We start from the raw sequence: 24,814 nt of genomic DNA on the forward strand, positions 1-24,814 counted from the left end.
CACTTGTCACGTTCTCTCAAATACGTGCATGTCACGTGCATTGTTCATTAAAATCTATATGTAGTATATATATATATATATATATATACATATAATATCTTTCCTAATTGCAATGACGATTTTGTGAGTACACATAATTGAAAATATTGTTCGAATCTATAATATATATATATATATATATATATATTTTTTAATACCATATATAACGTGTTATGTTGGGCCACATAATTGAATGGCTCAACGTTGACCGATGGATTAACTCCTCAAATTTTGATGGGATGACTTAATTTTCGTTGATGTTGAATTGATTCTTAGATCCAGTCGATTAAACACATATTTAACACTGATTTTTTTAAAATAAAAATAAAATCACACGTCTCTAACATTGGTTCATAAATAAGTTCTTTTTTAAATTAGTTTTCAAACTTGTTACGAAACATGTTTTCAAGAAAATGAACAACAAACATGTTTTTGTGAAAATTCTTTTTGAAAATTAAAATTAAGAATTATTTTATGTGGTAGCTACATGTAAATAATTATTGTTTGAAAATTACTTTTTAATATTTAAAAGTTGAATGGTATTGTTGCCCTGTTGGGAAATTATCAGTCTCATCAGTTTTCGAGCCTATCACAATTTTTGGGCCCAACTAGCCCACTCTATCGGATAGATCGACCCGAATATATCGCGCATCTGAGACCGCAGATATTGCGAAATCACCCGAGCTTCAAAGGATATGAACCGCAAGTATCTCGCTCCGAAACATGCGACCGAAATCGCTTCAAAGGGGTTACGGATCCTAGAAGATCCACACGCATGAGATCGTATGGTTACAGATCCAGGATAATCTGTACGCCCGAGGTCACATCGCCTTCAACTACAAATTCCTATAAATCCGGGATTTTCATAACAATCTAACTGCACCAGAACCTCTATAAATATAGATGAATATTAGGTATACTCAGTCCAAAAAAAAAAAAAAATTACTTTGAATACTCCCTGAAATTGCCTACTAATTTAGGCATCGGAGTGAGATTGTCGGCATCCCCCGACGCAGTTATTAATCATTTACCAAATCCCAAGGAAGACAAATAACTAAACAAATCACAGAGTGACACGTCACCTACCGAAAAACTGCATCAACAAGTATTTTAAAATGTTTTACCGAAGAGGTTTAAGATTTTATGCACAAGGGAAAGAAACACAAGAAAATCATTTCCAACCCTGTGCCTTTTATTTTAAATTTATTGAGTGATCTATCTCTATAACACTTCTATTAGTCAAGATCCCTTGAAATCGCACAATCCTCACACACGAGGCATAATAGTGTGTAAGGCCACAAAGCCTTAATACTTAATAGGCTAATTACCTAATATACGGATAGCGGACAGTAACTACAATAACTTTGCAGATGCGGTTAGAAAAAACATGATACAAATTAATGTGAATATCTAAAAGTGATATTCGCATTTTGCAGATGCGACTTCGGATATTACAAATAACCGCGTCCGCATCTACACGTATAGCCTTACCCTAGAGCGTGGAAACGACGCGTGGGAGCAGCCCTTCCTTTTGTATTTAATAGTTGTATTTAATAGTTGTGCCTATGACATTGACTAAAGTCTGTAAGCAGACCACGAATAGCCTTACCCTGTATTAAAAATTGACATATACAAGCGTTTAAAAATGTTCAATGAATCATTTGATTTGTTATGAAAGGGATGTTCATAGAAATTGAACCAGAACAAACTTTTGGCTCCTACCAAGCCACTTGGTTTATAGGGATGGACAAGCCATGTGATTCTTTAAGAAAGATACCAAACATTCATGAATGCAATAATGCTTCCAGCTTTGTTTTTGGTTTTACCGTTTTAGCACGTCAAGACTACACCGTTTTGATTCCGGAACTCTTAACTGTAATTTTTTTTTTTTTTTTTTTTGTGGGTTTTGGTCTTCTACTACTACAATCAATAGAAAAGAGTTAATGCCTCACCAGTGTCCTCACAAATTGGACTTTTTTTTTTCTTTTTTTTTTTTATTTTTATTTTTTAAAAAAGTGTTATATGTAGGATAAAAGTAAAAATAGTTGTGTTTTGAATTGTTTGTTAATATTTTATTTTGGAAATAGAGAAGAAAAAAAAAAAGACAATAAAATTTTTAACAAACATAACCTCGTGGGCTGTCCTAGTTTTTTTTTTTGGAATAATATCACTTTTTATTGAATAAACTTCAATTACCTAGGGGCATATCGCTCCCTAGAAATAATACCACATATACAATTTAGAGTTTCTTCAACCTAAACTCTATCTGTGACACACAAAATAGTCTTTTTGGCTATGGTATGAGCAGCTAAATTTGCATTCCGCTTGACATATTGGATTCTCTATGACCTCATCTGCTTCGGTCCAGTCTTGATTCCATCCACAATGTGTAATTTTGCTTGAATTATTGCCCATTGTTTTGACTACAGATTGTCTCCTTCCAAAATTATGTCAACGAAACCCATCTCATTACACAACTCCACAGTATGAAAAGCTGCCAAAAGCAACCACATGGCAGCCGTAAAAATATTTTGTGGTACTTCTTGCAGCTACAACTACACCGTCAAAATCACGAACAACAATCCCGATTCCAATACACCCATCCTAGTTTTAATTCATATCTTTATCAGAGTTTTTTTTTTAAAAAAATGGATAATTGCACCGGAGGTCCCTGTGGTATACCATAATTATTTTTCACTCCCTATGGTTTAAAAAGTTCACTGGAGGTCCTCGTGATATGCAATAATTACAAATCGATCCCTGGCGTCAAATTCTGTTAAAATTTTTAACAGATTCCGTCAAATGCCACGTCAGCGCCACGTGTCGCCAATAAGATGGCGACACGTGTCTATCGTAATAAAAAATATAAATTTATTAAAAAATAAATAAAAATACTTATTTTTTTATAAAAAAAATTCAAAAAAAAAAACAAAAAAAAAAAGAAGCTGAAGGGGTGGCCCAGCCACCCCTTTGGGGGTGGCCTGGCCGCCCCCAGCCACTGGGGGTGGCCGCGCGCCACCCCCAATGGCTGCAGGGGGTGGCGCGCGGCCACCCCCAGTGGCCGGGGGTGGCGCGCGGCCACCCCCAGTGGCCGGGGGTGGCGCGCGGCCACCCCCAAGGCCCAGGGGGTGGCCTTCGGGCCACCCCTAGATCTACTAAGGGTGGCCCGATGGCCACCCCCGGCCACTGGGGGTGGCCGCGCGCCACCCCAGGTGGCCTCTGGGGGTGGTGCGCGGCCACCCCCAGTGGCCGGGGGTGGCCATCGGGCCACCCTTAGAAGATCTAGGGGTGGCCCGAAGGCCACCCCCAATGGCCTGGGGGTGGCCGCGCGCCACCGCCGGCGGCCTCTGGGGGTGGCGCGCGGCCACCCCCATGGGCTGTTGGTGGCCTGGCCACCCCTTTTGGGGGTGGCCAGGCCACCCCTTTCCCATTTTTGTTTTTTTCTTTTTTTTTTTGTTTTTTGTTTTTTTTTTTTAAAAAAATAAGTATTTTTTATTTATTTTTTAATAAATTTATATTATTTTATTAAAATTAGACATGTCAGCGCCACGTGTCACCAATAAGATGACGACACGTGGCGCTGACGTGGCATTTGACGGAATCTGTTAAAAATTTTAACAGAATTTGACGCCAGGGATCGATTTGTAATTATTGCATATCACGAGGACCTCCAGTGAACTTTTTAAACCATAGGGAGTGAAAAATAATTATGGTATACCACAGGGACCTCCGGTGCAATTATCCCTTAAAAAAAAACTAAGGATGAAAAAAAATTATTATAACTCGCACGTACTTTTCGGGCCTTTATTCTTGCAAGTTGCAACCTTTTACTCAACTTTAATGCTATCCTAGAAAACTGCTATCTACTACACTACAAGCTGGGCCCAAAAACTCGGCCCTAATTTACGAATTTTCCGCTCTCGCCGTCCCCAGCGATACGGCGCCGTAGTGAGTTTAAGATCCTAGAACGTCGTCGTTGCGTCATCTTCGGCATTACACACGTGGCAGCCTACAAGCGCCCTCAAAATATAGTTTCCAGTTGCTCAACTGGGCAACGGTTTTTCCTCAGATTTGCAAAACCCAGAACCCACAAAACAAGGAAACAGAAGCATAATAGATTTGGAGGTTATGAAGTGGGTGGACATGAGATTGTAAGAACAGTTTAAGAAGAAGGAGAAAATGAAGGGGTTGGTGCTTCATACACCTTTCATTACAAGAGGGAAGAAGCTTCCTTTGTTGGCTTTGGTAGACACTCTACCATGCGCTGCCACCATATCTAGAAAGGCCATCTCACCCTCATGTAAGTTCTTCTCAAACTTTAGTCAGTTAACTATATTTCTTTTGTTTTTGGAACAGAATTAAGTAGTTGACTTCAAGAAATCGGCTTAATCATTCATATAGGTTTAAGTAAAAAAGGGTTGGTAGAATTTGAGGATTTTTTTTTTTTGTTATGTTAGATGGATTTTGGTGGAATTTGAGCTATCTGGGTTGGGAGAATTTTGATTAAATTTTGGCATGAATTAACTTGGTCTGGTAAAATTGAAGTGTTACACTTACGTGGAGTGAATGAACTTGGTTTTGATGTTGGTGGGGAGAGTAAATGGCGCTACTGGACATGAATTAGTTGTGATGGAAATTGCTCATTTGATTTCCATCAATTGCGTCGGCATGTTTGGCTCACTGCAATGTATAGTGCGAGGTGATGCACTTACTTTGACAGCAGTTGAATCAATCCACACACGGACTTAAAAAATCCAATTATGTTCTAAATTGCATTGTATGGACAATAACTTCAATTTATGTAAATCTAGTCACTGCTCTTGTCCCTAAGTAGTTGGGGTAAGAAATATTTAGGTTCTGTTGAGTGTATTATTCCTTCTAGGTTGGAAGCTGATTAGAGGAAAAGTTCTTTATCTTAGTTGATTCTAACATATCTGAAGGTTATGATTGTACCTTTCTTGTTTGAGTAACATATTGCCTAACTGATTGATAGTAAGATGTAGAGAGATATCAAGGTTGAATTTGGTTTGCGGCACAGTCCGAGCCCAAGCATCAAATGTCAGTATTGGATCTGAGGGCTATGAAGGCCGGGGAGAAGAAGACAACCAAAAAATCTTTGCCAATGGTCCACCCAGTGATAGTTCATCTAACATGTGAGTTATATCAGATTGGTTTAATATTAGCAATGCTAGAAGATGGTACCTTTTAAGGGTTTTTTTCTTTTTTCTTTTGGGCATTTGAGATGATGCTACTGTTTGTCTTAGATGCCAGTTTACGTCTTTTGATTCTGAAACTGCTTCTGTGCTGTAGAATTCTTGTACCTGTGGTTGTTACTAAAATTTGAGGCATATCCTTCTATCTTTTAAAAATTGGTCGAATAATTTGGAGGATAGAATTAAACGTAAGAATTTTGAAGTTACCTTGCTTTAATATTTTCTGTCCCTGAAATGTAACAACTTAAAGTCCAGAATGTAAGCTAGAACTTCTTCTGCAATGTGTAATACTTACTTTAATATGTTTTTTTTTTTTTTTTTTAAATCGTTAAGTGAAATTTGTTTGAATAAGTAGAAAAGTAGCTTCTCCATTGTTCTCCACTCTAATAGAAATATGTCATATGCATGTTGTAATTGGAAATATAAACAGAATATATTTTGACCTCTACTTTTTGCCCTTTTGTGGATCACAAAATTGCAAAGCATCAAGTGAAGTTCCAAATGTCTTTGGCTACTACTTTGCAATTAATATGCTAAAGATCTGATTGTAAGTTTGCTCAGACAATTTAATTTTAAGCTTGAATTTTAAAAAGCAAACTTGCTCTGAGTACTTAAAGATCCTTAATGGTTCAAAGCTTGTTTACACACACACACACACACACGCACACACTCTTTTTCTATCTTGTTGAATTGCCCTATATGTCCTCTATTACAATGCATTTGAAAATTTGTATCTTAAACTGCATGGACCATAATGGCCACCTTAGTTTGGTTCATACTCATGTATATATTTTTCTCGATCTGGCAGTGGGAGGCATCCTAATCGAATACCTTATCCTTTCTCAATAGCTCTTGTGCTGTTTGCATGTGCTTTAGTGTTTTCACTGGTTGCATTTGTGAAAGGAGGACCTTCATCACTCTTAGCAGCAATTGCAAAGTCAGGCTTCACTGCTGCATTTACATTGATATTTGTGTCTGAAATTGGAGACAAGGTAAATAAAATAGTATAGACTAAATTCGTGCTACTGGGAAAAAAGTTCAATTTATGTACGGCTGTGAGTGCATCCGTCTTTCTCTTGGGTAGTAAATTGATCGTATATTGGATAATGCATTTCTTGAGAATGTCTAGAACTATGTTCCTCAAATAAAAATTTAATTCCAACTTCTGAAGGATTTGGTTCACAGTAAATTGAAACTATCGTGTGTCTCTGCTTCAAAAGAAGAAAAAGGAAAAGAACTTCAGTTTTGTAACAGTTTAAGCTTCAAATGTGTTTTTTTCCTTGTCCCTGTCATTCTTTTTTTTTTTTTTATGCTATTGCACCCTCATCTCTTAAGGTGGCCTAATAATTTCATTGCAAATTTTCTCTTGCTCTAATATTTATTTATTCTAATCCTTTTATAGATGGCTTCTTCTTCTTCTTCTTCTTCTCTCTTTTTTTTTTTTTCTTTTTTTTTTTTTTTTTTTTTGGACATAGGCATTGGATTAATATATGGAAATAAACATATGTAACCTAGGTTCTAAGCAGTAGCGAGGCGGACAACGTGAATACTTCTTGAGGTCAGAGATGTTTTGTGCAGCGACCTTGAGAGAGGAGTGAGGAGTGTAACATCTCATTTGCAATTATAAGACTACATTGGATATAGTTCATGAGAAAAAAAAAGAAAAAAAGAAAAGAAAAAGAAAAGCAAACAAGCAAAAAAGGTGATTACCAGAACATAAAAACAATGATAGTTACCTCAATGATTAGTGGAAGTCACAAATGTTTTGCCATACGTATCTATGTGCTTGCAGTGACTATTTTTACCATTTTGCATTCAAGTTTTTAAAACAGAAGTTTGAAGTTGATCTCCTTGCGATCGACCATTATTATCTAAGACTAGTAGTGATGAAGACCCAAGACGTGCTAAACTTAATTGGCCATAGGGCAAATCAAGGTTACATGCACCAAACCCTGATCACTATTATTTGATATCTTTGCCAACTCAAGTGAGGGAGATTCCTTGGGCTTCATCAATACAGTATGAATACCTATAGACCACAATGCAAGTAGCATACTCACATTTGCAGAGCTTATGATTGCACTTGACCCAGTTTTTATGTTCTCATCTACTGGTCCATATTGTTTGGTGCCTTTCTCTTTTGAACAATTACCTGAAATTCTCTAACTTATCAAAAAAAAAAAAAACAATTACCTGAATTGAAAGTGAGGACAGTTGCATTACATGGGTTGATTCTTAAACATGAATATTGAAAATTTTACAAACTCATAGGTCGTGAGCTCAAACCTTGATTCTACAGTTTATCCCACATTTAAATTAAAATAATCAATGTGTTGTCTGGCCCTACACGTAATGGGGAATGCTAAAGTATTAATTAAATGATTAAATTTGCTATTTCTTATCAGCATAAAATTTTGAAATAAGTGATAATTTAACATGGTATCAATGCAAAGGTCTTGACTTGGAACCTTGTCTTTGTCTTTCGCCTCATATCTCAATTAAATATTCCACATATTGATCTTCACTTATTAAGGCAGAGTTTGAGACTACACATGAGGGGTGTGTTTGAATATAATTAAATGATTAAATCAACCATTTCCTATTAGCTTAACTTTTGGGATAAGTGGTGATTTAATAGTGTTTCTAACTGGAAAGGTTTCTACCATGTTTAAAGAGGAATACTGAGATGAACCATGTAGTTGATCTCAAATACTTGGGATGGCTTTTCTGCATTAAGTGGACTTGAGATTTATTTAACTAATTGTAATATTTGTGTTGTTTCACATATTTATATATTTATATCTTAAATTTTTATTGTCTTTTCAATGTCTCCATTTAATCACTTTATTTGGCTGACAAAAAATGTTATTATTATCATTAAGATTTGAAACCTAAAATGTTACTTGCGAACTGGATGGTTACCCCCAGGCCCTTTGCTTTTTTTTCCTTCTCTCTTTATTTTTTTCTTTCTTTCTTTTATGCTTAATTCTAGAATGAAAAATGAGCCTTAATTTACTTGTCAATGAGCAGACGTTCTTCATTGCTGCACTCTTGGCCATGCAATATGAGAAAGGACTGGTACGATCTCTCTCTCTCTCTCTCTCTCTCTCTGTGTTTTTGCTTGTGTGTGTCCACATATATCTCTCAGTGTTTGTGTGTCTACATCTCTCTCTTAGTACGTGTATGTCTACACACCCTCTAATGTAGTGAGCTCAAGCATATTTCCTGTTCTGTTATCCTGCACATTCTTCATCCCGTAGGTTCTGGCTGGGGACCCCGATATTTGTACTAATATGTTTTTATATATCTATTTTCCATTTTTACTTGAATGTAACACAAGTTATATATATAGAAGAAGTTCTACCTATTCTTCCATAAGAAATAGAAAGATTTGCTGATCGAGGGCAATTTATAAGGGCATTTGAATATTTCTGCTGTTGACTATTTGCTAGGGACATAGAAGGAGAACAATAGGATTTATTTATTTATTTATTTTTTTCATTTTATTTACTTCTTTTAGATATAAAAAATTTTCTCGGAGGGGATAGAATGGAAAAACATGAAGATGTTCAACCGTTTAAACCTTTTCTTTCTCAGCTTTACTTTTCATATAATTCTTGCACTTGCTTTTAGTTTCTTTTGTGCATTCTTCCTTGATAAATTTGTATTCATTTTAATGAATATGCACTTAGATTTAGAAAAAAATAAAAAAAATTGTATTCTTATTATTTAAAATGATGCCAGTGGCGAAGCCAAATTTTTTTTTTGGGGGTGCCGAATGATGTCATAATAAACAGAAAACTAAAATAGGAGATTATCGACTAGTTTTCTTTTTCTGTTCTTTTAACGAAAGTAAAATTTTCTTGGACTTGATAAGTTGAAAATGAAGAACATTATAATTATATTTCTCATAATGTAAGCACTAGAAGAAATTATATTTATCAAAATATAGTGTCTCATTAATGCAGAGTGAAAGCATTCTTAAATGAATCATAAGTTCCTGTTTGGTCAGCAACAAAAGGGAAGAAAAAAAAAATTTTGATTGACAAAATTATGGTCAATTATTATCTAAGATAACACTTTGTGATAGTGTCATAGTCTTAGCCATATTAAACATTCTAGTTTGAATAAAAAAAAAAAAAACCCTAAAGATATTATACTCTTTTTTTTTTTTTTTTTTTCTTTTTTCAGAGTCAAACTTTTGTTTTAGGAAAAATATAAATATTATTGTTTTTCATATTTTTGGGGTATCTGAGGGTTTTTTTTCTTCAGATTTTTAGGGGATCATGTATTTTTTCCTCTGGGGGGGGGGGGGGGGGGGGGGGTGTGTTTTCCCCTACCCCCTCCATCCACCCCTGTCAGACATTAATGTACCCTGTTGGGTATATATAATCAGAAATGGGATAGAGTACTATAGAAATTGCTTGTATAAACCTATCTTAACATAATATCAAACTTTGGATTTCTTGTGGAAATGCCTTGGTCAGAATCCAGTGGACTTCCCTTGTCTTGTGAAACATTTGGTAGATAGATAAATCTACTTAGTTAGTGTGCTCATTTGGATTGACTCCAGCTACCATTTGTGGGATTGGAGAAAGTAGGGTGATTTCATTTTGTTGCTATGGTTGAACTCTCAAACCCAAGTGAGAGAGAGAAATAGAGAGAGCAATGAATGGCAGACATGCATGTGTGTGTATTCCCTTTGAAACAAAATAATTTGCAAAAATTTCCTCCACCCATATGGCAATGAGAGTGCATCAATCATTTCCCTTCTAGTATAACAAAGGCTTGGCATGTAATCATGTCGGATAGTTAATGAAACTGATCAATTTAGTAAATGTATGACTTGCATATACTGATACAACCGAAAATATAAAATAGTTAGATATTTCTTCCCTGTATTTAAAGACTATAGTGCCTACATCATTTCCTCTTCCAATAATACAATAGGCTTGTCAATATGAAATAGTTGTAATCATGTGTAATTTTCATACCGCTTGATCAGGTTGAGTTAAATATTCCCTCCCTAACCAACACCATGTGGGTATGCATGCTTTTGAGAGAATAAGAGAGAGAACTCTAGGGTTTGGAGCCAAGCAAAATGATAGGTATAGCCTTCTATTGAGTTATATATAGCTTATGATCCTAAATAGCTTGAAGTATCCAACTTCCAGAGTCTATAAAGGGAATAGTTGTTCACCAAGTCAACCAAATATTAGTAATTCTAGATCGTATGCAGACATATTACTTTATATTTTCCTAGAAAATAATCTTCTTAATTCTTAAATTTATACCAATTTCTTAATGCTTTGATTATTACTTCGATTAGGGCTGCATTTGTGTAATACATAAATGTTGTGATGGTCATGCACCCTAATACAATAAGGTGAATGAATATCTCTGAAATCAACTTATGAGATCAAATAAATGTTTACTATATTGCAGACACTGTTTAATAATGTCCAGAAGCTGATTTTCCATTGAATGATAGAAGTTTTATTTGAGAGGTGTTGTTCTCACGAGTCACGTGGTATTTAATCATTGACCAGGTTTTGTTGGGTTCAATGGGTGCTCTTGCACTTATGAGCATACTATCAGTTGTAATTGGACGGATATTTCAGTCTGTGCCGGCTCAATTTCAGACCAGTAAGTTGTGTTTATGAGCATCAGTCATCTTGACCATATTTGCTTATATGTGTAATTATTCTTCAGTTGGAAAACAGCTAACAATTTGAGCATGTAGGCCATCCAATTGTATTTCTAATACTATAGTTTCTTCTTAAAAATATAGTCAGAGCATGCAATTGTGCTGATTTTTCATTGCTTATGTATTTTGCCCCATCTTCCACTATCTAATTTAACTATCATCTATGTCATCAACCAATGTCCATTATGGACTCTCTTGTCCTTGTGATTTTTTCTCTAATTGTTATCTCTTTGGGCTGGAGCAATAGTTGTCCTTGTTGCACATTAGTTATCCTTCGATGACGGCCGACCAAAGGAATATGTACTGGGATCCTGCTTCTATCTCATCAGAAGCAGGTGCATAGGCTAAATGGTCCGTTTGGGTGTTGAATCCAAATATTATTCTAATTCACTGCGTGAATTACGAGGGTGAGATAAAATTTGAAAAAAGTAGAATATTATTCAACTTTTTATTCGAACCAAACACACCTCCCACCTTCCACTATCAGCTACCATGCGTAATTTTTAGCTTTTACATCAAAATCAGCATAATCTTATTTGTTTGCAAAAATAGGACTCAAAAGAATTATGATTCGGTAAATAGGCCAGAAGAAAAAAAACCGCTATAAATGCAAAGAGGCGGCATCTTTCACCTAGTAGCGAGGGTTTGAACCAAGATTTCTAGATAGATGGGGTAGGGTATTGACCTTCAAGATATGTGTGATGCAGATCGTGATCAAATCCTTTATTTGAGACACATTCTTCTTTGTTTTGAGGTTGTTTCGGGCTTGAAGGTCAATCTCGGGAAATCTGAATTAGTCGCAATTGGGGAGGTAACGCTTCAGGAAGAGCTGGCTGATATTCTCAGCTATAGTATCTTTTCTCTGCCCATGAAATATTTGGGACTTCCTCCGGATGCTTCCTTTAAATCAAAAGCTATTTGGGATGGGGGTGTTGAGAAAATGGAAAAAATATTGGCTAGTTGGAAGAAGATTTACTTGTTTCGGGGAGGTCGCCTAATGCTAATCAAGAGTACATTATCAAGTTTACCTACATACTTTTTGTCCCTTTTTCCTTTGCTAGTTGGTATAGCTAGGAGATTGGAATGTCTTCAAAGAGACTTTCTTTGGGATGGAATGGGCGGTGAGCCTAAGTTTCATTTAGTGAATTGGAAGACTATCTGCTCCTCATTTCGTAGAGGAGGCTTAGGAGTTAAAAATGTCATGTTGATAAAGCTTTACTCAATAAATGGCTTTGGACGTTCAAAAAAAATAATAATAAATAAATGGCTTTGGTGATATGTCTAAAGAGGAGTTTTCTCTATAGAGATAGGTGATGGCTGGGAAATATGGGGTCCATAGAGGCGGCTGGTTCTTAGTAGAAGCTTGAGGGCCCTACGGGATGGGTCTTTGGAGCAATATAAGGAATGTATGGGAGAATTTTTCCTACTTTATCTCCTTGAAGGTTGGGGATGGGTCCTGCATTTGCTTTTGGCACGGTGTCTGGCGCGAAGAAGCTGCTCTCAAGACTATAGTTCTAGACATTTATTCAATAGCTTGTGACAAAGAGCCATGGTATTGGATTACTTGGATTCCTTCGGCATATCTTTCCATTGGAATCTGAGTTTTACAAGGGCAGTTCAGGATTGAGAGTTGCAATCTTCAGACTCGTTCCTCAATCTGTTATACTCCTCGAGAACTCATTTGGGGTAGGCGGATAGAATGTTGTGGCCTTCATTTAGTAATCATAGCTTTAAAGTGCAGAACTATCATAAAACTTTACAGGCTGGAGATCTTTGTCCTTTCCCCTGGAAAAGTGTTTGGAAGGTTAAGGTTCCGCCTTACAAGCTTTCTTCACATGGACGACAACTTTGAATAGAATCCTCATGGTGGACAATCTTAGAAGGTGGGGTTTCATTCTTGTCAATTGGTGTTGCCTATGCAAAAAGAATAAAGAGGTCGTGAATCACCCCCTTATCTATTGTGAGTACACTAGTGATCTTTGGTACATGGTTTTCAACTTATTCGGATTTTTGTGGACTATGCCTAGCAACATCCTAGAGCTCCTACATTGTTGGAAGACTCAAAGGCAGGGACATTCCAAAGAGGCTATCTGGAATGTCATTCATGTGTTCTTAATGTGGAGCATTTGGAGAGAAATGAATTGGCGCCTTTTTGAGGACTGTGAGCAAGACCCTTGTTTTATTTAAAATCCTCTTGTTTGAGATCTCTCTTTGATTAGGCTGTAGTTTAGGTTCCTGCTTTCTCCTCTTCAGATCTTTTAGATCTTGTTAGCTTTTTAGATTTTAGATGCCTTTATTGTGGTTGTCTCTCTTGTATGCTTTTCATGTACAAGGGCTTGGCCTGTTTTCTTGTCAATAAATTATTATTTATAAAAAATAAATCTTAGAAAAGCTTCATATCTGTCAGAGTCATTGCCCCCAAGCACCACTAGTGCTTATCCATTATAAATGTAGATATCTAGGCGGATATATCTTTTTCTTTACTAATTGGTGAAGTATAGTATCTATGTTAATGGCAGAAGTTGATTTAATAATATAATCTACAATTGCTCATGTCCTTGTCTGGATGGATTGAATCAGAAAATAAATTTCCAATAACTATCGAAGATGGACCTAGACATGCTGGTTTGTCGTTTAGAGAGATATGGAACAACTCAATTTCTATGTGACTGCAAATGATTAGCTTCTAGTTTCTGTGCTGGACTAATTCCTCAGTAGTTGGGGCCATCAATTTCATAGGTGGAAGAGCTTCACTTACACAACCACCATGATGGAGTCTACACATTTTTTTTTTTTTTTTTTGTTTATATTATTTGTTTTTTTATAAATTTATATACATCAAATTGCACATCTTCAAATTCGTTTCATTTATATAGTACTTTTGTCCCGATGAACCACCAATCTCTCATTTTTCACATGAAAATTTCGTTCTGTTGTCATCCAAATAGCATTGCCAATTGGAGAATATGCAGCTGTAACACTTTTATTGTTCTTCGGCTTTAAATCAATAAAAGATGCATGGGACCTTCCATCAAATGTAGTTCAAAGTGGTGATAAGAGCAGCCCTGAACTTGATGAATTTGTTGAAGCTGAGGAGCTTGTCAAAGAAAAGGTAATCTTAGCCTGCATATAATGGGACTTTAGTTCATGGTTCACTGCTTTCCCAATTGTTTTTGCAGACCGTATTCTGTCTAACTATTCAAATAGCTGATACCTACAATGTACTTTTTTCCCCTTCAGGTGTCAAAAAGGCTCTCTAATCCACTTGAAATTGTCTGGAAGTCATTCAGCCTTGTATTCTTTGCGGTAAGCTTTTTCGTCCTTATTTGCAGTCAACTTTTTATCTAATTTGGAGATGATTTCTTGGCTATAATTACTTTGATCAGTTGCAAACATGGGAACTTGATTGATTTGCTCCGACTCCATAATTTTTGCAGTTGCCAACCATTAGCATCACATCAGCATAAAAGTTACCATCATGTTACCTGGAACCTAGAGATCTTCTCAGAACATTTTATGTTTTCAATTTTTTTTTTTTTTATAAAAAGGCAGGCAGGCAGGCTGTTGGTAACTTGATGTATGCAGTGTATAGAACAATAAGAACTTCATCTGAGTATATATAGTGTTAATAAGTTTTACATCTTGAACTACACATTACAAATTTAATATATTGTGATTGCTTCTAGGAATGGGGAGACCGCTCAATGCTTGCAACAATTGCTCTTGGTGCTGCACAGGTATGATTTTCCAATCACAATTCCATATTTTACTATACATAAACCATAGCTCCTCACCCCTCTTTTCTACAGTCCCCATGGGGTGTGGCAAGTGGAGCCATCGCTGGACACCTACTTGCAACATCTATTGCTATTCTAGGAGGAGGTTTTCTCGCCAACTACATTTCTGAAAAACTGGTAAGAGCTACAAACTGTTACTTGCGGTTAAGAACTGTTGCATTTTGATATATGTCTTTGCAAATCACTCAATCCTCAATCAGGTTGGCTATTTGGGAGGAGCACTGTTCCTAGTCTTTGCTGTGGCCACACTATTTGGATTTTTCTAATGAAGTCTTCTCAAGCCGCCAGCGAGAGACGGCAGAGATGGACGGAGATGTCAACCTCAACAGAACCCTGCCATACACAGCCCAGACAGAGTTACTCGCTAAAGCAAAGAGGTAGCATCAGGATCTTGAGATTTACCTGTTGGCACTGTGTATGAGAGGGCTTATATCATACTTCATAAGGCTCATGGTTGATGACTTGAAAGTTATGCTTGATAGAGAGATTTGTAAGAGAACTAAGATCTTTGAGAATTCTGGGTCGTTCTTTGAGAATTCTGGGTCGTTCGGAAAGAAAAAGATTTTGTTCTGTGATTCTTCTAAACCCAACATTGATAATATCTAATGAACGAGGAGCCACTGATTTTCTCTATTGTTGTCTTTTGGTATGAATTACTCACAAAATGTCTAAACACGTGGATGTTACAAGCCGTTCTCCTATCTGTTAAACTCACCATTTATCTCAAAAGGTTTAGACAATAGGAAATGGTAAATCTAATTATATAATTGATACTTTTACATTATCTCTGGTTTAAAATGCCTTGGAAACATGCTTAGGACATGGCATCATTGCGTGGTTGAACTAAGTGTGAGGTCAAGTGTAGTTAAAGATGGGGTTTAGCTTGTTACCACAATGATAGAAACTTTCCAAGTGAAACCTCCAAGAACACCACCCCCCCCCCCCCCCCCCCCCTCTCTCTCTCCTCCTTTCTCTATGTTTTGGGTGTTTGAAATGGGTGAAATTAGGATCTAGGGTTTATTCTTGGTCCTTAAATGGGGCCCTTCCACGCAACATGGTTCTAGAATTTTCTTTAAAAACTTTGCATGAGAGCATCAATCGTTCGATATTTAAGTTGATTGATTGGTGTGCCACGTGTATCAATTGATCAATGCTAACATCGATGGTCACTAAATCCTAAAATTTTAAAATCTTTTAAACACATTTTGTGAAACACTTGTACATGGGTGCTATATATATATAAGGAATTTCTACACTTAAATAGTTTAAAATATTTAAGGTTTGTAAACCGATATTTACTTTAAAGTACTTGTCACGTATTTAAGCGAGGTATTACACTAGGAGGCCTTTGGGACTAATTGGAGGAAGAGGTAGTGGGGATAGTAGCCGACCTAATTCTATGCTCTCTACACATAGTGTAAACCCACCACTCACACAAACTAGCTAGAGGGCAACAGAATGTACAGCCTAACAAGACGGACTTGATGAATTCTCCCAAGTATTCTTTTAAATGTGGTGAGCCGGAACATAGAATGACGAATTGCCACAAGAGAGAGAAGTACGGCAAAGGTTTGTTCATTAAGTTCGGGGAGGCAACAAACAATACAACGGTTGATTTTGAGCAAGAGCCTGACTTTGATGGCAAAGAGGAAGTTGATGAGGAGATTGCAGTTGGGGTCCTTGCGGATGAGGATCCTTTGTTGGTGGCTAAGAGTATGCTTTACATCTCATAAGGTGGAAGGTGAAGATTGGAGGTGCAACATCTTCCAATATACATGTACCATGGAAGGTAAGGTGTGCATTGTTATTGACTCCAGAAGTTGCGAGAATGTTGTGTTAGATGAGGTTGTCCAGAAATTGAACTTGGAAACAGAGAAGCACCCTAATCCCTACCGGTTGAGAAGATCAATTCAAATGCATACCGGTTAAAGCTACAAAGCCACATCAAGACGTCTGATGTATTCAATATCAAGCATCTTGTTTCGGTCACATGAGATTCATTTGATGAGGATGCGAATTCGAGGGAGAATTCTATTTAACTAAGGGAGGCAGCTGTAGATTGGACTGCATTGCTAATTATGAAGAAATCGAGAGAAGATATAGGCGTCAAGATGAGGTCCAAAACACGTCTCGACGAGCTTGTTATGAAGGCTTTGGGAGGGAGATCCAAGACCCTCGTTAGCATAGAAACTGATTATAAAATAAAGAGATGAAGGAAAGAGAAAAAGGCACAGAGATTAAGGTGGTTCAACCTATGGCCTGCATTTCTACGTTAAAGTCTTATATGTTACATTTTTCATTAATCATATGATTTGAGTACAATACTCTATTTATAGAGCTTTACAAATGTTTGAATAATTACAAATACAAATCAAATCCCTTAATTTCATATAATCAAATCATCTAAATCTATGATTTATGAGATACAAATCAACCAGTTATCTCAAAGGATTTCTATCCATGCCCCTACAAGTGTGTTAGATGTTTTTTTTTGGTTTACATGAAGAAAAAAAAAATGTTGTCTACTAAAGTGTTTTTGGGCTGTATCTCATGTACTAAAAGTATCATGTATAAAAATATACCATTGCCCTATTGCCACAGGTAGCCAAAATGGCAACGTTACTTGCCGTCACAATAGACATCGAAAGTTATCTGTTGCAAATTAATGGCTTCCCTAGCTAATGTTTTGAAACCTTGAAGAAATCAACGATGGGTAATACATAGGTGACCACAAATCTTGGTATTGAAATTCCTGACAAAAAATTGCTTTTCTTGCGAACACAGAGCTTCACAGGTAGATAGGATTGAAACATATGTGAGATTGGTAGTTTTCAAGTCCAAGCATCTGTGCTGAACTCCAAAGAAGCAACCATGCTTTGAGTCTCCTCAGAGTGAACATGACAAACTCCCTTGTCTGAGAAATAAAAGTTGGAAAAATTCTAAAAACGGGAGGTACAGAAGCGATGAATACGAAAGTTTGATCTACTATTGCAATCCAACATGGTATTTCTTTTGGAAATATAATGGAAAACCAGAATTTTACATATCAACCCTAAAGCCACTTTTAGTCAACCCTAATAGCAAAATCATTTGCAAAACACACTCTACAATAATCTCTCATCTTGAATGAGCTAAAAACCTCAGTTTTGCTAAAATAATCAGCAGATTGAACTAACATCTGTCCTAAGTTTTTCTTTTGGTAAGCAAATCAGAGCATGTCATTCTTTCAACTTTTAGCTCCAATGATTTTGTTTTTTTTTTTTTGGGTGGGTTGTGGTTTTTTCTAGTGGAATCCAGAATCAGATCATTCAACTATACATTGCTGAGACCGAAATGTACCATTAGAGAGCAATTCAACAATTCTCTTTTCAAGTCTTCTTGCTCCAAGACCAGGCCTCAGAACATCAGCATTTCCCCATACCGAACATGTGTGATTTCCAGACTCACCTAAGCACCAGCCACCAGGGACTACGTTGCCATGTTCACGCCCCAAAATCTCATGGTCAATGCGATCAAGCATCGGATCATCTAACTGGAATTGCGTGGCGAAGGCTGCCCCGCTTTGAATCATTACCTCAAAATCATTGGAACTGAGTAGGCGGGGCTCAGCGCTAGAGGGCTTGTCAAAGGTGGCATATAGTAAGTTGTGGTTTATGACGGTTCTGTTGAACTTATGGGAATTACAAAGAATGGTAGGGAAGTAATTGGAAAGGGATGATAGAGTGTTTGCAAAATACATCAAAAGAGTCCTCGGGAGGTTGTCTGTACCCAGGATGCAGAACTCAATAAAGCTACGACTTAAAATGGAGAAAGATGAACCTGCATAAAAAAGTAAAATAAGTGTCAGTTGGACCATTTGTTTAATTTTTTTTGTTTTGGATGGGACAAGCTAATGCTCCTAAGAACTTTTCGGATTTGGCTCACACGTAAAAAAAACTAAAGAATGTTTTCCCAGTATGCAGCCCATGCCATAGGGGAGGGAAATGGTCTATTTATAACAAATAATTCAGGGTTGGCTAATGGTCTACAATTTTTTTCCCCATAGATCTCTGGTCTTAACACAACAGCAATTAGTTGCAAGTCTAATAATTTCAAGTGCTCTGTAGGAAAAGGTAAGGTATTGGAATCTGTCATAGATATCCAAGTGTGACACCAGAAAACTTGGAAGTGAAATGAAATAGAATTCATATATGTGACGCTATTTTTGAATGCTAAAGCACAATACAATCACATTAACTAGTAACTTCGATTAGACAAGATCGAGGCATTACACTATAAACACACAAACAACAGTTTAATGGGGTGGGTAAAATATTCACACAAAGAACTTCAAATGGGTAAAAATATGGCTCACACACTCTTGCAAATATTAATGACAAACTTATCACATACAAGGAAAGAACGGTCTAGATATTGGTAGAGCTATTTGGTTGCTTCCATGGCCATTTTTGACGTTGTAGATTGGATATCTCTAATTAGAAGGCAATGGAATTATCAAGAAAAAAAAAGAAGGCAATGGAAACAAATAAACAGCTCTGGCAATTATTAACCACAAGAAGGAATTTTTGTCAATCCAGTTGCCCATAGTTGGAGACTAGGGTATTTCACACATACAAAAATATTCTTAAAGCAACACTCCTCGATACAAAACAACATTTAAATCATCGTCAATATTGAAACTTCTTAATCTTGGTTATTTTGAAATTCTAAGCTAAAAGATTTTCAAATGAATGTTTTGTGTCAAGTTAAGGTACAATTTGAGACCACCAGTAGCCAACCAAACTGCATCACATAACCATGATATTCATCGGTCCTAAATCTGGCAAAATCTTACTGAATAATTGAAATCATGATTACTTGAAAAAAAATTCCTATATTGTAATGGTCCCATTAATAATAGATGGGCTGGGTTTAGTAGAGGGCTGAATGGGCTTGGCCCATTCCAATTGATAGAGTCTTTAGATTAGAGCTATGTCTATATAAGGCCCAATAGTCTAATGTTAGGATTATCGAATTGGATTGTAAAGTCTTTGGACTTTTGGAGGCTTGAGCACCTCAAATGCTCTGGAGATTGGCCCTCTCGAATGTGGCTATTTTGTTACAATTTCAATACAATTTGTTACTGATTTTACTGTTCATTCAATCCTTCCATCAATTCTATTCGCTTTTCATTCAAATTCAATTACAATCCAGCAAGCGAAACCCTAGAATTTCTATAACAGATTCGGATCTGTTACATATATATTCATATCAATGATCTTGTTTTAATTCTCTATTAGTTCAACCTTTTGAATTAAAGTTCAGAGCAGATGATTTGAATTTCTGTAACTTATATAAATCTGTAAAAAGGGAATCAGAGCAACAGAACCCACTCTCTTCAACTGGAGGTTTTCAGAGAAAGGGGGGAAGGGGGGGGGGTGGGGGGGGTGGTGAGGATTGTAATTGTTCTGCGGGTAGTCCACCAATTGGCATGATCAATGATGCCAAGAAGGAATGTCTGGCCCCTCTATGGAAAATACTAGCTTAATCCTGATTGAGAACTGGAATTATGGTTATTGCCTACCACTTTTGCATCCACAAAAAAAGCATTAAACCAATAAATAAAAATCACTATGATGCAATGAAAATTGCTGGTTTTCATACAAACCTCTAGCTCCTCTATACATCCCCTCTACATCAAGCAACAACATTCTATTAACAGGAATCACCACCTACTTTTGTGTTCTTCATAAAAAGGAAGAGACTCAGAGAATGGCAAAGGCCTAAACTTTTTTAATTCTTTTTTTTTTTTTTATATATAAGTAAATTTAGTTTTATTGAAAGCGCAAGGCGCCCTTATGTATACTGGAAGCCTCTAAAGGAAGACCCAGATACATCACTAGCGAAGAAGCAACCTCACACCCTAAAATGTCAGCTAACCTTCCCACTTGAACGATATTCCCCATTGGAATTAGATTGGATTTGGCCAAGTTGACCTTTAAGCCCGAAACAGACTCAAATAAGAGAAAGAGACTCCGCAAATACTGCAACTTGGGGGAACGAGCATCACAGAAAATCAAAGTGTCGTCAGCAAACAAAAGATGCGAGAAAGAAGCATTACCCACTCTAAAGCCATCCAACAAGCCCCCACTGACCACCGCTGTAATCATACGACTCAAAGCCTCCATAACAAACACAAACAAAAGAGGAGACAAAGGGTCCCCTTGCCTCAAGCTTCGAGAGCTGCTGAAAAAGCCGTTGGGCGAGCAATTGACTAGCACCGAAAACTTTGCAGAAGAAATGCATCGAGCTATCCACGACCACCATTTACCTCCGAAGCCGCACCCCCTCAACATATACAGGAGAAAATCCTAATTAACATGATCATAAGCTTTTTTCAGGTCCATTTTGCAAATGATGCCCGGCTCCCCCGATCTAATTCGACCATCAAGGCATTCATTAGCAATAATGATCGGATCGAGAATTTGCCTCCCTATGATGAAAGCACTCTGAGATTTGGAAATAACCTTCTCCAAAACCGTCTTCAATCTGTTAGCCAAAACTTTAGCAATAATCTTGTAGATACCTCCCACAAGGCTTATGGGCCAAAAATCTTAAAGAGAGAGCTCCAGGAATCTTAGGAATAAGCGCAATAAAAGAAACATTCAGACTCTTCTCAAACACTTCTCTAGTATGAAAGTCAGAAAATACCTCCATAATGTCCAAGCGCAAAACTTCCCAACAAGCTTGGAAGAAAGCCATAGTAAAACCATCAGGACCCGGCTCTTTGTCACCATTCATAGCGAACACTACCTTCCTAGCCTCCTCCTCCTCAAAGGCTCTCTCCAACCAACTTGCTTCCGACTCCAGAGTAGCATCAAAGGAAAGATCATCCAACCGAGGCCTCCAACTTTGCTTGTCAGAGAAGAGATCTTGATAGAACTAAACCACGTACTCACCTATCTCAGCCGGATTAGAAGAAATAGAATCTCCAATCAATAAGGAATCCATAGAGTTGTACCTTCTATTTGAATTGGCTATGGAATGGAAGAATTTAGTACATTTATCTCCTTTTAACCACGTCACCCTGGACTTTTGCCTCCAGCTAACTTCCTCCAAAAGAAAGCATCTCTCTAGTTCGATGACAATCTCTGACTTCTTTAGGAGATCCTCCTCAACCAAAGCCCTACTACCTTCAATAGTATCAAACGCCTGAAGCTCTTCGAAGAGCTTCCTCTTGTTTCTCTCTACGTTACCAAAAACATCTGCATTCCATGTCTTCAAATTTTGTTTGAGAGCCTTAAGTTTACAAGCTAACACAAAACTAGGAGTACCATGAAAAGAGTATGAATCCCACCACTGTTTCACCAAACCCATGAAGCCATCTGCCTTAAGCCACATATTCTCAAACTTAAACGGCCTAATTCTCACAGAAGTGTGAGCACAATCGAGAAGAATAGGAAAATGGTCAGAGTAAAGGCGGGGAAGCCAAAACTACAACATCCAACTACCCCTAGCAATTTTTGGTACCATTGACAATGCCAAAAATGAACCAAATGGGCTACTTTCCACTTTCCTTTCTCTAAAGGCAAGACGAGCACAGGATTAATAACCAAATTTCAAGCTCAAGAGTAATGTTGTGATCTTGAGCTAATAGCTGCTTCAAGATCCCTTGCTCAAAAAATGATGTGATTATAGCACCGGTACTCAACAAAATACCCCATCAAACACAAGACTAGGATTGCTAAAGTACCCTAATTAAACAATTTTATAATCGCACAGATTATGAACTTATAAATCATACTCTCTATGTCCTTCTATCTTTTAACTAAAGTTCTCGCCTAAATTGCTCTTCAGCCAAAACTGCAAGATCCAACTACTTCTCACAATTTTTGGTACCATTGACAATGCCAAAAATGAACCAGATGGGCTACTTTCCACTTTCCTTTCTCTAAAGGCAAGACGAGCACAGGATTAATAACCAAATTTCAAGCTCAAGAGTAATGTTGTGATCTTGAGCTAATAGCTGCTTCAAGATCCCTTGCTCAAAAAATGATGTGATTATAGCACCGGTACTCAACAAAATACGGCATAGAGTTCTCAGTTCCTTTATGTGTAACCCCATTAAACACAAGACTAGGATTGCTGAAGCACCCTAATTAAACAATTTTATAATCGCACAGATTATGAGCTCATAAATCATACTCTCTATGTCCTTCTATCTTTTAACATGTCATTTTCCAATCCATTTCATAACCAAATATTCTAAGTTGATTAATTAATTCTATGGCTCCATTAAGTGAAACTTAAATGCTACAATTCACATTTTTCCAGAATCATACTATTAAGCAATGAAAAGCTCGATCAGGGAAAATATTTCTAGGATAGCCGTGGAAACTAATCTAGATATTGTTTTCTTGTACAGCCATATTTCTACCTTTATTTAGTACTCCTCATTAGTTATGCAACTATTCCCCACTAATTCAACATCGCACATGTAACTCAAAACTTGCTAGTGAGATTAAACAATCACGATCGAGCTTTTCATTGCTTAGTACTACCCAAACAATCATTAAACTGAATGACTGAAAGTACTCAAACACTTACTGAGCATATAATATAAAGCCACACCTGTAAACAGCCGGAAGGCATTAGGCAAATCCCTTTTCTGAGAAGCATAAAACATCCCAGTTTTCTCCGAAAGATAAAGTCCCGGATCAACAATTATGGGTCTCAACCTCCTAGACCTATAAAGCACCAAAAACACAATACAAAACCTTAGAATTTACACAACCCAACAAAGTTCACAAAACAAAAAATTAAGCAAATCTGAGAAGTAATTATATAATTTATATCATACTCCCTCCAGCCAATGTAATTTGAATGATTCACAAAGTTAAGATCTTTGGGCAGAAATGACAAAATGTGAAGAAGATCTGCAAACCCACAAAAACTCACATCAGAAAGCACAAAACACCCACAAATCAGACCAGTATAAACCCAAAAGCAATGCCACCAAAAACTCCAACCACACTGTACCATCTTGTGTGACAAGTGGGTAATCAGCGGCATTGAGACTGACAAACCAATCCCAATTCGACGACAGTCGGAGCAGTACGGAAGCGCCGTGGAGGGTGGAGGAGATCGTAGACGAGCCCTTCGGGTACGCGAAGTCGGCCTTGCCAATGACATTGACGTTCTGGGCAGCTTTGAAAACGGGCACGGATTGGACTATGAGAGCGAGAGCGTCACGGTCGGTCTGGGGAGCGGAGAGGTCTAGGTGGAGGAGGTAGATGTTCCTGGGGTGATAGGTGGCCAAGAGGAGACGGTGGATCCGACCCAAATCTCCTGCCGATCCGGAGATGAGGTAGGCGATGGAGGGAGGGGTGGGTTCAGAGGAGGGGTTGGTGTTGGGGAAGAGGACGTGGTGGGTTTGGTGGGTTGGGAAGAGGAACGGGTCGGGTCTGGGTTGGGAGGTAGAGGTAGAGGTGTAGGTGGAGGAGGAGGAGGAGGAGGAGAGGGAGAGGAAGAAGAAGAGGGAGACGAGGGAAATGGCTAAGACAATGTAGAGTGTGGTCTTGGGGTCCTTGGAAATGGTGGTTTTGCTGATGGAGATGAAGGGTGGTAGTGCAGGCGGTGGTGGGGATGGTGGATTTTGCATTGTTTATCTCTGTTTTTTTTTCTTCTTTCTTTCTTTCTTTCTTTGGGTGGGTTTGGTTGGGAACTGGAATGGATTTGGTATTCCTGTTTTGATGGGTGTTCTACTATGTGGGTGTTTTGGAGGTGTACCTTTTTGTGGGTATTCGATGCTTCTGTTGCGATTGTTCAATTGTGTTGTCTTGCTTTTGGTCGTGCGTGGAAGAGAGAGTGTTCTGACCGCTCGAGAGATAGATCAGAACTTGCTCCCTTTTGTTTTTTTATGTTCTATGAATCCATTATCCACCTCTGGCTGCGGTCTCAAAAACACTTGGAATAATTATAAGGAAAAAATGAAAAGCAAACAAGAGAGAAAAATTCGAGGGAGCATGAAATTCTACTTTGGAATAGATGGGACTTGGGAGCTATAATTGTTGCATTAT

The 24,814-nt window shown here is 37.5% G+C and overlaps 2 protein-coding genes across 2 annotated transcripts; one reads left to right on the forward strand and one right to left on the reverse strand.

Annotated features, from left to right (window-relative positions):
- The first annotated feature begins 4,084 nt into the window (after nucleotides 1-4,084).
- LOC133872755 (protein PAM71-homolog, chloroplastic) lies at nucleotides 4,085-15,389 on the forward strand. Its single transcript, XM_062310353.1, has 10 exons — nucleotides 4,085-4,339; nucleotides 5,033-5,192; nucleotides 6,061-6,244; nucleotides 8,283-8,330; nucleotides 10,802-10,898; nucleotides 13,908-14,071; nucleotides 14,200-14,265; nucleotides 14,646-14,696; nucleotides 14,769-14,873; nucleotides 14,957-15,389. The coding sequence occupies exons 1-10, from the start codon at nucleotides 4,219-4,221 to the stop codon at nucleotides 15,020-15,022; spliced, it is 1,062 nt and encodes a 353-aa protein (XP_062166337.1). The 5' UTR covers nucleotides 4,085-4,218; the 3' UTR covers nucleotides 15,023-15,389.
- Nucleotides 15,390-17,720: 2,331 nt separating this feature from the next.
- LOC133872762 (beta-glucuronosyltransferase GlcAT14B) lies at nucleotides 17,721-24,809 on the reverse strand. Its single transcript, XM_062310364.1, has 4 exons — nucleotides 23,775-24,809; nucleotides 23,596-23,671; nucleotides 23,367-23,482; nucleotides 17,721-18,575 (listed from the first exon to the last, which is right to left on the reverse strand). Exons 1-4 carry the CDS (start codon nucleotides 24,394-24,396, stop codon nucleotides 18,061-18,063), a joined length of 1,329 nt encoding a protein of 442 aa, XP_062166348.1. The 5' UTR covers nucleotides 24,397-24,809; the 3' UTR covers nucleotides 17,721-18,060.
- Nucleotides 24,810-24,814: the final 5 nt, after the last annotated feature.

Source organism: Alnus glutinosa, chromosome 1 (genome assembly GCF_958979055.1).
Source record: "Alnus glutinosa chromosome 1, dhAlnGlut1.1, whole genome shotgun sequence".
NCBI lineage: Eukaryota > Viridiplantae > Streptophyta > Magnoliopsida > Fagales > Betulaceae > Alnus > Alnus glutinosa.